Source organism: Lissotriton helveticus, chromosome 12 (genome assembly GCF_964261635.1).
Source record: "Lissotriton helveticus chromosome 12, aLisHel1.1, whole genome shotgun sequence".
Lineage (NCBI taxonomy): Eukaryota > Metazoa > Chordata > Amphibia > Caudata > Salamandridae > Lissotriton > Lissotriton helveticus.
The window spans coordinates 466541298-466558455 of record NC_136073.1 but is presented as its reverse complement, the minus strand read 5'-3'; the positions used below and the strand labels follow the sequence as shown (position 1 = coordinate 466558455).

Sequence of the window (17158 nt, the reverse complement as noted above, 5' to 3'; positions counted from 1 at the left end):
CCCGTAATAAACCTAAAAGACTTGAATCGTTGGGTAGTTTACCAACATTTCAAAATGGAGGGTATACACCTCCTGAGAGACATTTTGCGGAAAGGGGACTGGCTCACGAGGTTAGACCTGAAAGACGCTTACTTAACAATCCCCATCTGGGAACCTCACCAGAAATTCCTCCAATTCACTTGGTTAGGAAAACTCTACCAATTCTGCAGTCTCCCGTTCGGCCTATCGTCCGCCCCCTGGTGTTTCACCAAGGTACTACGCCCTGTAACCGCCTGGCTCAGGGGGAGAGGGGTAAGACTGATCATATACCTAGACGACATCCTTATAATGGCCCAATCGAAAGAGACTGCATCTCTCCACACCAACCTTACAATTCAAATTTTGGAACATCTGGGTTTCATCATAAATACCAAGAAATCTTGTACTATTCCCGACCAACAAACACAGTTCCTAGGCTTTACGGTAGACACTCAAGGCGGAACTGAAATTACCCTCCGAAAAAGTCAGGAAAATGAGGAAGGAATTGAGGAAGGCTCTTGCGAAAAAGACCTTCCCTCTGAGAGTACTGGCAAGAATCGTTGGCCTCCTTTCCTCGACGATCCAAGCCATCTTCCCGGGACCCCTCCATTATCGGGCACTCCAAAGACTAAAGGCGAATGCTCTAAGATCGAACCATTCATATTCCCATATGATTTCCCTAGATCAAGAATCGAGGACGGAACTCCTCTGGTGGCTCAGAAATGCGGAAGCATGGAACGGCAGAGCCATTTTCGGGGAACAACCGGATCTGATAAGAGAATCAGATGCGAGCTTGGCAGGATGGGGAGCGAGATGTGGGAAATACTCCACAGGGGGTCGTTGGACCACTCAAGAGAAGAGATTGCATATCAACTGCTTAGAATTACTGGCAGGTTCATTTGCGATTCGCTGTTTTACACCCAAAACAGCGAAATGCTGTGTGACATTACGCATGGACAATGTTTCGGCAGTCCGTTATGTCAACAAGCTGGGCGGTCCACATTCCAAGGGCCTAACGGACCTTGCGAAGAGTTTTTGGGAATATTGCTTGAACAAAGGTATTTCGGTAGTAGCGGAACATATTCCGGGTCTGAGCAATGGTGTCGCAGACTGGTACTCCAGGAATTTCAAAGATTCGAGCAACTGGAGACTAGACAGACAATTTTTTCTGACTATTCAATCAATATGGGGTCCTTTCAGGACAGACCTTTTTGCAGATCGCCTGAACACACAACTGAAGGAATTCTTCAGTTGGAGGCCGGACCCTCTAGCTCGGAAAGTAGATGCCTTTTTACAAGACTGGAGAGGTCTAAAACCTTATGCCTTCCCGCCGTTTGCCTTGCTTCCTCGACTTCTTCTTCATGCTCGACGCTACACCGAGGTTATGACCGTGATAACTCCCCTCTGGAGGTCCCAAGCCTGGTTTCCAGTCATCCTGGAAATGAGCATAGACTTTCCAATTCTAATACCCTCCTTCAGGGAAATACTCTCGGCTCCAGAGGGAGACGTCCATCCCCTCGTGGATCAGGGTCTTCTAACTCTGACGGCCTGGAGGATTTCAGGAGACAATGGCAAATCCCTGGGCTTTCGCCGAATGCTTTCAGACTCATTTCCGAGTCGTGGGCTCAAGGTACAAGGAAAGCATATCGACTGGCATGGAACAAATGGGTTCGCTGGTGTCTTCAACGAGATCACGATCCCGTTTCAGTTGATCTAGTTCGTGTTATCAACTACCTGTCTGAACTCTTTACTTCAGGACTCTCTTATAGAACCGTTAATGTCTATAGATCTGCAATTTCTGCAGGGCATTCCCTCATTGATGGTCTCTCCGTTGGACAGAACTTACTCACTAAAAAGATCATGAGAAGCATGAGAGTCATTAATCCTCCAACCGCTAAATATACCGCTCTTTGGGACGTAACACTGGTACTCCGAACCTTATCATCCTGGGGGGAGAACTCTTCCCTTTCTTTAAAACGTATCTCTTTCAAACTTACTGTTTTATTATGTCTGGTATCTTTCAGAAGAACCTCCGATGTCAAAGCTCTAGATATTTCTAGCAGATCCTTTCAACCAGAGGGTGTATGCTTCTACCTTAAGAGAAGAACTAAAACTTTATCTTCCTCTATCTTCTACCCTTTCTTTCCTCAGAATGAAAGACTCTGCGTGGTTAAATGTCTGAAAGAGTATGAGAGGAGGACTGCTAGTCTAAGATCAAATGAAACTCAGTTATTGATTTCCTTTAGATTTCCCCATCAAGGAGTTTCTTCTCCAACTCTAGCCAGATGGGTGAAAGGAGTTATGTGCGAAAGTGGTGTGAACACCTCTATTTTTGGAGCGCATTCCCTTAGGGGCGCTTCTGCTTCTAAAGCCTATTTTCTTGGTGGTGGTTTACAAGAAATTCTTAAGGCGGCAGACTGGTCTAATGATACTATGTTTAGATCTTGCTACTTTAGACCAATCTCTAATGTGATTGATAATGTTCTTAATGCACTTTGAACTTGCATAATATGGCCTCCGTGTCGTGCCATAAAATTTAGATTTTTCACAGCCTGCTGGGCAGAAAATCTGGATTTTATTAAGGACACGGAGGCTAATATTATCCCGCCTCTATTTCTTAATATGATTTGTAACCCACCCTTTTTTGTTTGAACAATATCTAGGAAATGTATTCTTCTTCTTTCAGATTAATAATCTACTGGGTTAGAAGCTGAAAATGTTATTCGTTGGAATTCTGATGCTGAAAGTTTATTCGTTGGAATCCTGTTCCTTAATCTTTTCTTCACGTTGATCATCTTTCTTCGCAGCCTGACAAGAAGGAAGATGCCTGGTCAGAGAGGGACTAGTCTTCTCTTTAGAATGTTCACAAAGTTCTATTCCATTATTGCTGCTGAGCTGTGGTAATAAAGGAGATTTGCATAATATTAGCCTCCGTGTCCTTAATAAAATCCAGATTTTCTGCCCAGCAGGCTGTGAAAAATCTAAAATTTTCCTGCTGAAGTGGGTTTAAAATATGAATATTCATCAGAAGGCTCCTGGTGTGTGATAAATACCAGCTCTGGGGAGAAGTAGCATTATCTGCGGACATGAGCCTGCAGCAGGATTAACCAGAGCTCTCAGCGCCCACCCTGCCAGGCAGACAGGGTGCAGCGCACTGGACGGCACTGCCAACCACACAGCTCGCTCAATCTCTCCCTGCCAACCACCGACAGCCACAAGCAGTCATTTCAATGCTTTCCCTGCAGGAGAGCACCACTGGCCGCGTGGCCAGGTGCAGCGAGGACACCACTGCTGTGCGAAACGGACAAGCACGCAAAGCGTCATCTGAGAACTGAACTGCTCTCGTGCCACTGAGTAAATTAAAGCACTCCCCTGGGCATAACCAGGCATCTGCATCCAATCTCACTCGCTAGATTACTGCAAGGACCAAACAGTTAACCCATGCTACACTGCATGGACTAAGATCACACTGAACTATATACTCCTTCCTCACTGGAAGCACTGAAAATCCTAAAGGTGCTATATTCGTTCAGTGCATGGTCATGCCCTGTGCCGTACAAGTACTTAGTCACTGCAAGGACTAAGATCACACTGAAATCTACTCCTTCGTCACTGCATGCACTGAAGATCATAGCAGTGCTATATTTCGGCAGTGCTTGGTCATTCCCGTACTATAGCACTTTGTCACTGCATGGACTGAGGTCCCACTCGTGCCATACTCCACCATTGCATGGATTGAATACCGAATCCATGCTGTACTCCTTTGCCAATGAATGGAATAAGGTGCATACTCTGGCATGTGTATCCCTCATAATACTAATTTTTCAAAAACCACAATTATCGCACTAATCCCACTTAACAGTCGCTTCTGTGTCACTGTACACAGCATCCCTGTGCATGCATCACTGCTTGGGAATAAACACACCAACACCGAAGAGATCAGCAGGGTATGAAATGTGGACGAAACAAAGGGTGGGATGTGCCCTGCGACACAGATCTCCATGGGGCTGTGCCATGCGAGGGAATCCGCAGGAGCGAGATCTACTGGGAAGATGGATCTACAGAGGGTGAGATCAGCTCTGGTAAAGAGGTAAATAAGGGGGACCTGGCACCAAGAGGAGATGTGCAGATGAGCAGAGGTGGCGATCTAATGAAACCTCAAATTACACTGGGGGGATCAAAATCCACAGATTACACTGGGGGGGCTCAAAATCCGCAGCAGTAACATGTAGTGGGACAGAGTGCTGCTGAGGGGGGAGATGTACCCAAGGGAGATCACAGGGGCTGCGGTGAGGGGCGGGCTCGCTGGAGGCCATCCTCACTGCAGAGGTGTCACAGGGGAGATGCTCTGGGTTTTGTTGGGGTAGGAGTAGCGTAGAGCCCAGTCTCGCGCACGGCCACATATTGAAAACAGATGGCCCATGCTCGCTCCCGCAAGGTGAATGCCAGCACAAGCGCTTGAAAAAAGCAGACTGATTTCTAAAGGTCATCTCCTAGAGCAGAGCTTGCGTGCTGCGCTACGCTCGACCTAAAAACTGACACTCAACGTTAGAGTTTAAATCCATAGTAAGGGGTTAGCAGAATACATGTGGAATAGCTTCTGGGACTGCCCTGCTATGACCTCGAAGGGACAATGCAGCAAAAGACCTAGAAGGCATTTAGATCAGCTTTGGCAAGCCCCACTGCGCCTAGGTTAGAACCTTAAAAACAAGGCTGCTATGTCCGAGCACAGAGGGTAGAGATTGAGATAGTGAGAGTAGGCAGGTCCGGACTTTCAGCTCAAAGTCCCAAAAAAACCTCCAATCCTGGGCTAATTGTTTCTCCACTGCAGCACTGAAAGTTTTAGAAATTTCTAACACCATTTTGAGGATTCATCATTGTTGATTATCTACGGTTAGAGTTTTAAATACTTATTTCTGCAAAACTACCGCCAAGAGTGTTTTGCCCGTGCAGAATTCTCCATAAGTCTCACTCACCAAATTATCTTCCATTGCAGAATCATCCCAAATAACTTTTTTTCACATTGGGTATGTTTTTCACAAATGTTTGTACATATCAAAGGAAATCTAGAAGTACAGTCACATACCTGAACATTTAAAATGCAACAATTAAAAAAATTTAAAAATTCTCATTGGATCTATATTAATGCCTTGGCATTCTGAAAGCACAGCACAATTATATTAACAGCCGTAATCTCATTCAATTGTTTTTTTGAAAATTATAAGCCATTAATGCGCACCACGCTCGGATTTATTTACCCAATAGCACAACTACTTTGATTTGTACACTTAAGGCTGCCTTTCAAGAATTCAAAGCAGGATGGCCAGACGGAAAACCGACCTACACAAAAACAAAATTGATTCCTCTAATTCAGGTCCAACCCTAAAATAATAGTGCTAAAAGATGGACTTTCACACCTGAAATTAGTTGGTTGCAGTCCAGATTTAATGCTCCATCACGGATTCACAACAACAGAAAGTTGACCTGGATGCCTACACAAAATACATGGAAAAAGCTGCAGGACACCAGGTAAGACTCCAAGTAATAAATTCAAGCCCTAAAGAAGATCTTAAAAAGGTCGTAATGGCCCTTGTAATCTTGAGACTAGATTATGGAATCTCTATTCTCACCAAGCTTACTGCTATTTGAAAAGCCCCATGAAAAAGTGGTCTTCAACGCAGCTGCAAGACTGAATAAAGAGGAAACCAGCATTGGCATAGTCAATAGGTCTCGGCTGTGCGAGAGCTATTGGCTTTGGCAATCTGTTTTAGCCATGTTGTACACCAGTGTGGCTGCAGTTCAGCATGGCTAAACGTTAGTAGCGTCGTGTGGGGTCGGGTAGATTGAGGGCGAGTCGATGGGGTAGAGTGGAATAGAGTATGTTGGCTTAGAGTAGCATGAAGTGGGGTAGATTGGTTTACAGTAGAGTGGGGTAGACTGGTGTAGGGTAGGGTAGATTGGTTTAGAGGGGGGGTAGATGGGCATATTTTACTGGGGTTTATTGTGATACAATGAGGTAGACTGGAGTGGGGTAGATTGTAGTCGGGTAGAGTGGAGTGAAATGGGGTCCCAATTGTGCGAGCAACGTAAGGACACAAGCACTTGGGCCATGCTCTAGGGGAAGGTCACATTTCAGGAAGAGGGAGGTACTGACTAGCAGGAAGCAAGTTATTAGGAATGGCTTTGAAGCTAAACAATGGTAAGTAATGGGACGGCTCCATGCCTACTAACACCAAACAAAATGTCTTAAAGAGACAGCACATGCGAGGTCTAAGTGAGACCTAAAAAGGGGAGCTAGGATGCAGCTGTTGCATCGTTTAAGGGGTGCGCACCACGCATGCCCACATATATTAAATTACACCAATATATATTTTGTGTATTAATTGAAGTGGATGGGTAAACAAAAAAAAGGTAGAACAATATATATTTTTTTGTAAGCGAGGATACGGGAAGAGACATGGAGAAGGGAGTAACACAGAGAGCTGGGGTGGTAGAAAGAGACAGGAAGGGGGGGGGAGCAACATGAAGGATGTTTTTCACAACCAGTGTCTTGCTGGCCCAACCTAAAAAGGGACCTCACATCATACCTGCATTTACATAGCTTAAATGGGTCTGCAACAAGTCAACTACGCTTTCAGAGCTGCCTGTTTCATATTCGAAACTCTAAAAACTGAACACCCTGACTGCTTGAAAAACAAACTAATAGTCATATGCACACAGAGATACCATCACAGCTCCAGGTACAAAGCATCCACATCAAAATCCAATAAGGAGTGAGTTGAATTGGAAATTTGGTATAATTTGCCAGCAAGAATGAGTCACAACTTTGTGTATCGTTACTGGATGAAGGTAATACGGGTTATGTCAGATGTCCTGGGACAAGAAATACCCACAGATGCCAGATGTTACTGTGTGTAACAGGGGAGTAAGTATGGCCGCAATACCAAGAGCCCTTGCTAATGGTGGCCAAGAGGAATATTGCCCAGGCGTGGTGGGCGGCCCTTCCACAGAGCGTGGGTCAGTGGAAAGCTGACTTCGATTAGTGGTGTATAGCAGAAAAAGTCGTATGTGAGAGCAGGTGCTGCCCAAGAAGTGGGAGAAGGTCTGGCATTATTGGGCCGCTCATATGGGCTTGTAATGTAACAGGCAGGAGGGGTGTGTGGGGGGGCGTTACAACCTCTAGATGGCGCAGGAACTTTAGTAACAGCCTGCACAGTACTGTCAGTTCAGGGATCCAGCAATTAGAGTGAGCACTGTATTATGCAATGTTTTGCCATCCATGCTCTTGATTACTGTACTGCACACAGCACTTTGTTAAATATGTTCAATAAAAAGACTTGTTTAAAAAAAAAAATGACACAACCCCGCCTCATCATTCAAAAATCACCTAAAACAAAATATCACCTATTCTAAAAGCAGACACATGCATGCTGATGGGCTCAAGTACCTTCTATCAACACATCACATTTACCCACCATGACCAGATACTACCTGTAGCTCAGCTGAAACAACCATATAGTTGGTCTACTTGAACATTTAACATTTTAAACACTTCTTTACTCTCCTCCACTATTTTCTGCTTCTATGACTTCGCTGTACTTTTTAGCTTGTCTGGGCGACTGAAAGTTCTACATTTATTACAGTACCAAGTACACTTCCACAGTAGAGAAAAGTCTAAAAGAACAAAATAAATAAAAATGCATACAGGGTTGTAAAAAGTATCCACAGAATTTAAGAGGTAAACCGACTTACTGGCATGTAGTGATCAGTGCCATACCTCAAAGGGTTCTCAAAAACTAGGGGAAGGTTTACATTAAAATCCCTATACAGAACAGATCAAAGAAGACAAATACAATTATGTGTTCCGTGAATAGAAAAAAGCAAACAGACCTACAGCTTGCGAGTGTAGGAAATATCGAAAGAGGGCAAAGACCTGGTCATGAACAGTATTAAGATCACAACAAAAACAATATATCCAATATTTACAACTAACATGCAGTGATATATTGTACATATTTAGTGATTTCAGGCCACATGCATTAAAAAAAAGCAATAAAACATAAGCCAAAAAAGTGGAGTTGTTTCATCCTTACCATGCTGTACAACAGTGGAGGAGAACTCCACTTTCAACGTCTGGTGTACGCAGCCCTTGCACGGCAGGACCCCTTGAGAAGAATTCCCTAGTTCAGTGCCAATATGTAGTTTGCCACACATTAAAAACACATATAGGAGCAGCCAAGTGTTTGCAAGCCTCATGGTCATGAAATATGCCTGTAAGTCCACAGAATCAAATCGCACTGGGTTTAAAGTGTTCGAAGGCAGTTCATGTTTGTAGCTTCAACGCGCCGAAAGGAAGGGATCGTGTCACAGACTTCTTTGGCCAACGAGATGTCTAGATTTCATGGTCTTCCTGTGGGTACGCATTGCGGAGAGTCTTTCATTTCTTTCTTCGCTTCTTCTCCATCGTGGATATACGTCCTCTCAATCGGGGTGAGGAAAAGCTGTCTTAAGTTCCATTGCTTTAGAGGAAGGAGAACTATGTAGACGAAGGGTTTGGGCCTCAGAGCAATCTATCCTGCAGGACAAAAAAGGAAACATGAAAATGTGGTCAAATAATTTCAGGAGTATAAACTCTTTTGTGTGAAATAAAGTAAAATAATTTGAAAGTGGTCAAGTCATTCATGAACACAATACAATATATATATATATATATATATATATATATATATATATATATATATATATATATATATATCATTTTTCATTTTCCAATCTTTATTTCGGCCATTTGGCCATAAAAGATGAACAGTACACATATACATCACAGATAAATCAATTCATACAAGGATAAAACCATTGGAATGTATATACAAGAATGCTTTAAAAACTATACATCTGAAATTTTAAGAAGGACCCAACGTCTTTAAAATACGGTTGCGCGTGTACCAAACCTTGATAAAAAATTTTGTTAATGCAAAAACAGTTGGGCCAGAGACATCAGATTTTAAAATCCTATACATTGGTGCATATTCCCTACAGCCCATATTCCTTATCAGTGGGAGGAGCCAGTATTTTCTAGCTGCCTTGTAGGCTGGGCAGAAAAAAGCCACATGTAGATCGGTTTCCTCCATGGCATCACAGGCCGGACACTGCTTTGTAATGGAGCATGATGCCCAAGTGCTTGTAAAAGAACGGAAGGGCAACGTGCCGTATCTCCATTGGAGAAACAGCTTCCTGGCAAGTACAGGGGAGATAGGATCCAATACCTTCTCAAACCTATAAAGGTCCTTGCTTTGCAAAAACACAGAAGATAAGGACCCTTCTGCCTGCATTACTCGGGCCCTAGCTAATTTTTGTTCATGGTATGTGTTGGCCAGGGACCTTTTGGTGATGTTTAATACGGCATTCGCCGGATCTGTCCATAAGTCAGGGAGCCCTAGTTCCATACAAGTGGCTTGGATGTTTTTGACCCAGGGGATGTCAAGCGCTTTTGGGTGGTTCAGTAATTCGACCAATATATATATATACTCCTCACTCTGCAAGACCCACTCATCTTTGGTTACTTGAATCTTACTAGAAAGATATAGAACTGTAAAATTAGTCCATACCAAAATGTAATTTTAAGGTAGATTCATCAATCCATAAAGAAGTAATAATACTAAAACAAGCTATAGAGGAGCATCATTAGGTCCTAAATACGAAGATACTGGCATTATAACTGCTTGATGGAAGTTGTACAATTATCGCCCAGTCACTGGATAGGTCATTACAGTCATGAGGAATGGGGAGACTGAAAAGAATTTGCAACAAAAGAAAAACTTTACCAATTTCTTCTCTCTTCATTTCCAAATGCAGATTTTGAGCCACTGAATAACTGATCTGCAGCCCCTCCCCACCAATGGGCTGGAAAATGCAGAGACATGCACAAACCATTTAACAGTACTCAAAATAATGAGGGTAGTGGAGTTAATCACACTCAGCAACTACTGGGTGTGATAAAGTGCAAAGCCTCTACTAAATCTCAGCAGGTCAAAGCCGACGGAATTTAATAGGGGAAAAAGGCCCAGGAAATATCTGGCTATACAGATTTTGGCGCACTATGTAACAAAATCTGCATGTTCTGACCAATTTACTGGGCAACACTTGTCCTAGGTTCTATGTTCACACGCAATAAATACCAAACCCCACAGTGTAGGATTTATCTCAGATGTGTTAACTATAGCACCCTTCTCCTGGAAACTCCTAATGATGGACTAAGATCAACACACCAAATCCTTTTGGTGGTGTCAAAGTAAAGTTTTAAAAAACACAGCTATATGATAAGATGAGAAAGACCACAACAGTCAGAAGCTGGTCAATGGGAAAAGTGTTTACATTATTTAAAAGTCCGTTGTTTTACCATTTGGCAACTTTATTTTCTGTAGCAATGTACTAACGCCACAGTGTTTGTAAGTATTCCCGGATGTCATATTTTAAGAAAAATCCTTTTCTAGGTTTTTAGTAGGTTCTCTTTACTTCACGACGTCATACCTCAAGACCTACATATAACTGCATAGAACTGAATTTGAATGACCGCCTGGTCGAGGTCTGGGATATTAGTGGTCCCCCCCAAAAAAATGTAATCAAAGATTTATGCTCCAACTGCAAAGCTCAGCCAGGGTTGTACAGAACTTGTGGGGTCTGAGGTGATACACAGATTGTTTTGTGTTACGAAGCGCACAACAAACACAATTCTCTTCCACATATGGTGTTGGTGCAAAAACCCAAGACAATGTGAAACTAAATTACACTTCCATGATCCAAACACCACTCCTTCCGCTCCTGACTGGGCAAAGACAGTTGTTACCAACCTAGTCCCAAAAATTGAGGCTACTAAGTATTCTTCTTGCCTCCCACTATCATTATTTAATTTCTGTTTGCCGCTAGTTTCAGTCAGATGCTACCTGTGCATGGATTTATTTCAGACAGGTTTTCATTTAATTTATAGTGACATTCGGGCCCTCTTCCCAGTTTAAGTAAGAGGTATCTGGGAACTGCCCATTTACACCTCAAACTGGAAGCTGTGCTGAAGGTCAGAGAATTGACAGATATAAAATGTCAGCTACGAACACCACACATGATAGACTGGAGGGAAGATCTTGAAATGTGTCTGGGCGTGGACGCTTTGTACACCATCATGTCCAACCATTCCTCAGATGCACCATTTAACTATTCAAAGGTGCGTCGATCAGCTTCTGCGTGCTGCTCTAACATCAGTTTTGAGGACAGGGTTGCTTGTGTTGAAAGGAATTAGACTGCTGTCCTTTCCATTGACTGCACTCCATGGACGGTTCTGTTCAGAGCAAGGAGGCAGTTCATGATTAAAGGTTCACACGATACATCTTGAATGGTAAAGCTGTGAATAAACATATCCACAGTGTCCACATAGAAAATGCAATTAACAATAAATAAACCTTTGTGTTAAGCGGAAACTATGCGAGTGCCACTGCAAAGAAATATGCTTTTGAATGACTGAAGATCAACACGGAGGGCAAGAAAACAAGAGCCTAAACGCAATGCCACGGTTGATTTGTCTTTAATAACCTTGACGTAAGTCATGAGGTCATTCTTGGACGATAGGTTTGGGTGGAGTACCAGAAATTCACCAAGCAAAATACATTCTTGGGCTACCCTCCAAGCAATGTGTAATGACATACAAGAAGCACACATGCCCGTCAACAACCTCCTGAACTAAATAGGGCACACAGTCTAATGCATAAATTAACAGACCTCTCTCCTCCAATGCCACTTGCTTACCACTAGTACATTTAAACATAGGATCCCAGAGCAGTGTCGGCTGCTGCAATTAAAGACGACACTTCTATATTGAAATTGGCATGTTCACATTACATCATATTAAAAACATTCGGATTCAGAAATGAATCACTCATAGGCAAAGAGTGGGCGATTCTCACAAGGGTTAGAGGCTACAACAACTGATTCAAGAAGATCCTACCTGAAACATCCAACTTATGAAAAAATATTTCCAAATTACACAGAAGTAAAAGTGCCTTCTGGTTAAGTGTCCTTTTACGCTTGTATCAGTAACTGTAAGTGGAATACCAACTTGGTTTGCCTAATCAAACTCTACAATTGGAAGAAACCCTCAAGCCTTGATGGCCAGCTAGAAGATTAAAAAAAAGTTGCATGCAACTTGAGTTTCAGGCAGCAGTCGCATCGTTACACAAGGTCAAACAGCCACACACCTTCGAACATTTATTACTTTATGCAGTTCATTCTGGGCAGGGTTAATGGATCCTGAAGGGAAGCCAGAGGCTTCTCTATTACTACTCAATATCTATTGAAGGCCCACCTCAACTGCACAATAAACAGATTCTCAACGCCTTACAATAATTTGTGGTGTTATACTTTCCCTAAAATGTCTGAAACTTTAAAAAGGGTCAATAATAGTATCCGTCACCTTAACTTGTAGAAAGGAAAGAGGTTCCAACTCCGGGTCAAGCCATTTTTTCCAGAGAAAATCTGAACAAAGTTCATAAAGTAAAAGTGTCATTATCATTACACTCAGTTATCGAAACCTTACTCTCCATTCATTGCCTAATGCAAGTCCTCAGAAATCTCAAATTCTATACTGCAACTCTGTATCTGTGATCCCCTCAACAAAAGAGGTAGGTAGTCAAATGGAAATGCGTCCGAGCACACATTTAGCTTCAAATCGTCTCCTTTCCATCGTTTGAAGTACTCACAGGTCAGTGCCACTTACAACTTCCAAAACTGCCTCCCTCATCTGACATACAGTCCCCAGGCCAGATAAAGATTTCACTGACCAGGTCACGAAATCCAACTCCTCACGGACTTCTTCCAATCCGCTCCAACATCCCGTGCCATTTCAATTTCTCCACAACTCGTCCCAGAAATGTATCGGAGACTCTCCTCTTAACACTCAGAGCTTAGACAACTAATTTAAATACAAACACCCAAAAAAAGTCAACCTCTAAGACCCAGTCATCGCTCCAAGCACAGTCTCTACATTTGCCTCCCACAACTTCCCTATTGCACCCACACATTGCTCTTTCCTCAAACACACTGTACGCTTACTCTTTAACATATATAATCAGAAAATGCAAGCTCTATTGAAACAAATAACCCAACCAAACACTTTTTTTAAGCAAAAACAATCTGCTCTCTGGTATTGCAATGAGCTGTACATCTCCAAAAAGCCCATAAGGCAACATAAAAAATAATGGCACCAATTCATTTACTTTTTACAACTCAAACTAAAGTAATTTTTCACACCACATACAATGGACATTTCTGCAGCAGATGGAATTTTACCTCAAACCACCACATAAGCATAGACTGACTGCAAGGCCTTATTCAAAGGAAGGTAACACTGCATCAGCCCTACAGTGGCAATGCCTGAACTCAGTCCAAACCCCCACACTGCACTTGTAAGTCCTAAACAAATCTTAAAGAAGGATACAATTGAAATCAATATCGGTCAATCAAAAATCTCTACCCTAAATACCATTCACTTATACTCATATTCAACCCCACCAGTGTCTTTTCTCCATTGGCTAATAATGTTGCCCTAATCTCATTTTTTATCATCATAATCATTCTTTCTGGCCCTTCCTATTGTTACTCTTAGTCAATGAATTCCTAACCCAAATCAATGACCATTCCTCTCTGAAAATAGGCCAGATGTTGTACTTTCAGAAAGTTAAACATAAGTTTTCCGACCTCAGCAACTAGCACACAATTACACATCCACCATTCTGCAGCCATTATTGGGAGCAGTTGCAACCACAGGAAGTCCACCTGGAATCACACGACCAACAAGACTACCAACAGGTCTTTAGGACTCACTGCAACACAAAACTACCACTACTCAGGTAGTCAAAGATCCCCACGTGATAAATGACTGCCACTTATGATCATTGACCGTACTGGACCGCTCTGCTACATCTGAAACGATTGGCAATGCTTCCTTCCAGCAAAAGTATCAGGGGTGGGAAAAGGTCATAAGCCAGTTTGCGAATGATCGTCCTCTTTAAAAGACACACCCAAATCATCCATATGGAACCCTGTCAATCACTATCTCTGAAGTAACTCCCAATCCCCCTAGTGACCCAATTTACTACAACTTGTAAATAGAGCCCATAAGATAGATTCTTAAAAAAGGCAACCTTCACTTGCAGCTCCATATCAACAATAAAAAATACAACATTGATGTCCAAAAAGCAGGCCCTCCTTCCCTACAGGTACATTCAAGGGGGTATGCCTCAGGATAGCAGTCAATCAACCAAATCGATCAATCAATCAAGCATTTGTAAAAGCACACTAATCAGCGCCTTGAGACACTCACGGGTAAGGGGAGGGGGAATGCTGCTACTTTTCGAAGAGCCAGGTCTTGAGGCGTTTTCTAAAGGTCAGTACGTCTTTGGATGGGGAGGGTGTTTCATGTCTTAGCGGCGAGGTGGGAGAATGATCTGCCGCCGGCGGTCACTCTTCGGATGCGGAGGACAGTGGCGAGGGAGTGGTCGGCGGAGTGGAGCTGGCGGGTGGAGGTGTAAAAGCTGAGTCGGCTGTTGAGGTACACTGGTCCGGAGTTGTGGAGTGCTTTGTGTGGTTGGGTGAGGAGCTTGAAGGTTATCCTCTTGTTGATGGGAAGCCAGTGCAGGTCTCTCAGGTGTGGTGTGATGTGGCTGTGGCGAGGGATGTCGAGGATCAGGCGTGCGTAGGCGTCCTGGATGCGTTGGAGCCGTTTCAGGAGTTAGGCCGAGGCTCCTGCGTAGATGGCGTTTTCCGTAGTCCAGTCTGCTGCTAACTAGGGCCTGGGTGACCGTCCTTGTTTCGGTAGGGATCCACTTGTAGATCCTGTGGAGCATGCAGAGGGTGGTGAAGCAGGAGGAAGAGACTGCGTTGACCTGCTTCGTCATGGAGAGGGTGGAGTGGAGGATGACCCCTAGGTTGCGTGCGTGGTTGGTGGGCGTTGGAGCTGTTCCTAGTGCGGTCGGCCACCAGGAGTCGTCCCAGGCCAACGGAGTGGATACGAGGAGGAGGACCTCGGTCTTGTCAGAGTTCAGCTTCAGTCGGCTGTTTCTCATCCAGTCGGCGAAGGTCTTCATTCCCTTGTGGAGGTTGGTTTTGGTGGTGTGGGGTCTTTGGTGAGGGAGAGGGGTCAGCTGGGTGTCATCAGCATAGGAGATGATGTTGAAGTCATGCAGTCGTGCGATGTGGACGAGCGGTGCCATGTAGATGTTGAACATTGTTGGGCTGAGGAGTGAGCCCTGGGGTACACCGCAGATGATCTCGGTGGCTTCGGAGCAAAAGGGGGGAGGCGGACGCTTTGTTCTGCCAGAGAGGAAGGAGGTGGTCCAGTCTAGGGCCTTCTCTTGGATCCCGGCTTCGTGGAGGTGTGTGCGTAGTGTGCAGTGGTAGACCGCGTCGAAGGCGGCTGATAGGTCCAGGAGGATGAGGGCTGCGGTTTCTCCGTTGTCTAGCAGGGTCCTTATGTCATCAGTGGCGGCGATGAGGGCAGTTTCGGTGCTGTGGTTGCTGCAGAACCCATACTGGGACGGGTCCAGGATGCTGTTCTACTCGAGGAATCTGGTCAGTTGTTTGTTGACAGCCTTCTCGATGACCTTCGCCGGGAATGGGAGCAGGGAGATGGGTCGGAAGTTCTTGAGGTCCGCCATGGGTTTCTTGAGTAAGGCGTTGATCTAGGCGTGCTTCCAGCTCTCCGGGAAGGTTGCTGTTTCGAAGGAGCTGTTGATGGCTTTCCGGAGATGGGGTGCGATGGTGGTGCTGGCTTTGTTGAAGATGTGGTGCAGGCATGTGTCTGACGGGGATCCGGAGTGGACGGAGTTCATGATCTTAATGGTGTCATTGTCGTTTATGTTGGTCCAGGAGATAAGGCGGCTGTTGCAGGTGGTGGTCGTGGGGGTGGAGGTTTCCGTGGTTGCTGGGGTGGTCGCGGTGTTGAAGCTGTCGTGGATGTCTGCGATCTTGAGATGGAAGAAGGTGGCCAGCGAGTCGCACAGGTCTTGCGAAGGTGGGATGTCGTTGGTGTTCGAGCTGGGGTTGGAGAGTTCCTTCACGATGTTGAAGAGCTCTTTGCTGTTGTGTGCGTTGTTGTCTAGGCGGTCTTTGAAGGAGGCCCTTTTGGCGGATCTGATGAGGTGGTGGTGTCTGCGGGTGGCGTTGTTGTGGGCTGCGTAGCTTTCCAGTGTTCGTTCACGGATCCAGTTCCTCTCTAGCTTTCTGCAGGTTTGCTTGGAGGTCTTTGGATAACCAGCTCGCCTTCTTTCTGGTGTGTTTGTTGGGAGAGTTTCTTGGGGCAAGGGTGTTGGCGTAGCCGTCGATCCACGGTCTGAGGTTGCGGGCTGCGATGTCGTGGTCGGTTGGGTCTGCGTTTGGGCTTAGGGAGAGGGTGGTGGTTAGCTGGTCTTCGTTGACTTTGCTCCAGACGTGGCGAAGCATCTGTTGGGTATGGTGGTGTGTGGTGGCTTTTCGGTAGGTGAAGTGGATGCAACGGTGGTCGGTCGCTGAGAAGATGGGGTCAAGCACATGGCCGGCAGAGTGGGTGGATGGGTGTTGTGACAAGTTGTCTGAGTCGGAGGTTGGCGAGGTTGGAGTCGTCGTTGTTCGAGGTGGAAGTTCACGTCCCCGAGGAGGATGTAGTCCATGGAGGCGAGGGCGTGTGTGCTGACAAAGTCGACGATTGAGTCACTGAACTGTGGTCGAGGACTGGGGGGTCTGTAGACGAGGGTATCTCGGAGGGTGGTGTTGGGGTCGGTGTGGATCTGAAAGTGCAGGTGTTCGGGTGTGCTGAAGGTGTCATCGGTGTTTGTCGAGATTGAGAGTATTCTTGTGGACGATGCCAATTCCTCCTCCTACTCGGTTGGTGTGGTCCTTGCGGGTGATCTTGTAGCCTTCTGGGATGGCTATGGCGATGTCGGGTGCCGAGGAGTGTTTCAGCCAGGTCTCCGTCAGGAAGGCGACATCTGGGGTGTTAGTGTCGAGTAGATCCCAGAGTTCAACGGCGTGTTTGCGGGCAGAGCGGGTGTTGAGAAGGATGCATCTGAAGTGGTTGGCTTCTTAGGTAGGTGCGTTGGCAGGCCAGATGCTGATGAAG

The 17158-nt window shown here is 45.0% G+C and overlaps 1 protein-coding gene across 1 annotated transcript in view; it reads right to left on the bottom strand.

Moving 5' to 3' along the window:
- MBTPS1 (membrane bound transcription factor peptidase, site 1) overlaps window positions 1-17158 on the bottom strand; it is a 298949-nt gene that overhangs the window by 215433 nt on the left and 66358 nt on the right. The window contains exon 2 of the mRNA XM_078670462.1: window positions 8112-8593. Within this exon, the coding sequence (XP_078526588.1) occupies window positions 8112-8280 (169 nt within the window). The 5' untranslated portion in view covers window positions 8281-8593. The remainder of the gene's footprint in view (window positions 1-8111; window positions 8594-17158) is intronic.